General features: G+C 60.8%; 1 protein-coding gene across 1 annotated transcript in view; it reads right to left on the bottom strand.

Annotated features, from left to right (window-relative positions):
• The window catches only part of SBNO2 (strawberry notch homolog 2 (Drosophila)), a gene marked incomplete at its 3' end in the record, with an annotated part of 41,150 nt that overhangs the window by 4,753 nt on the left and 35,759 nt on the right, over positions 1 to 638 (bottom strand). The window contains exon 21 of the mRNA XM_010136930.1: positions 49 to 161. Coding sequence (XP_010135232.1) covers positions 49 to 161 — 113 coding nt within the window. The remainder of the gene's footprint in view (positions 1 to 48; positions 162 to 638) is intronic.

Raw genomic sequence — 638 nt, forward strand, 5'->3', positions numbered from 1 at the left:
CTCTTCCGAGACGGCTGGAACCGATCATCTCCGCTGCAGGGCACTCACCAGGCTCTCCAGACGTTTTGCCACGATGGATGCAAACCTCCTCTCCCCGGCCAGCTCGGAGATGAGGAAGACATACTCCGGAGCATGAACCTGGTTCGATCGGTGCGTTCGACCTACAGGGACAGGGGAAGGGGTGAAAGGAGAGGTTGGTACAGGCTGGTACGGGAGGGGAAGCTGAGCAGGCGGCAAGAGAGCCAAAACTTGCCCTCAGGCTGGATTTGAAAGGAGATCTTTCTCTGGGGGAAAGGGGCAGCAGCACAGTCCCACTCATCACCCTGGTGATGAGACCTTTAGCTGCTGAGACCTCGGCAGAGTTGAGCTCACCGCCCTGACATCCTGCAGAGCCTCCCCAGGGTGAGGCAGAAGCCCCCAGCACCCCCAGCGTGTTTCAGGAGGGCACACTGCTAACACATGTGGGAGGGCTCCCCCTCCCCTCACTGCAGATCGCTCCTGAAGTCCACACAAACCTTCCCCACACGACAAATCACTCGCAGCGGCTGGTGTCCGCTTTGCCATCCTGGCCAAACACGGGAGCACTGTGCCCTGCAAGGGGTGGTTACACACCCCCAGCCGGCACCACGACGGGACCG

This window comes from Buceros rhinoceros, unplaced genomic scaffold (assembly GCF_000710305.1).
Source record: "Buceros rhinoceros silvestris isolate BGI_N320 unplaced genomic scaffold, ASM71030v1 scaffold33385, whole genome shotgun sequence".
NCBI classification, from domain to species: Eukaryota; Metazoa; Chordata; class Aves; order Bucerotiformes; family Bucerotidae; genus Buceros; species Buceros rhinoceros.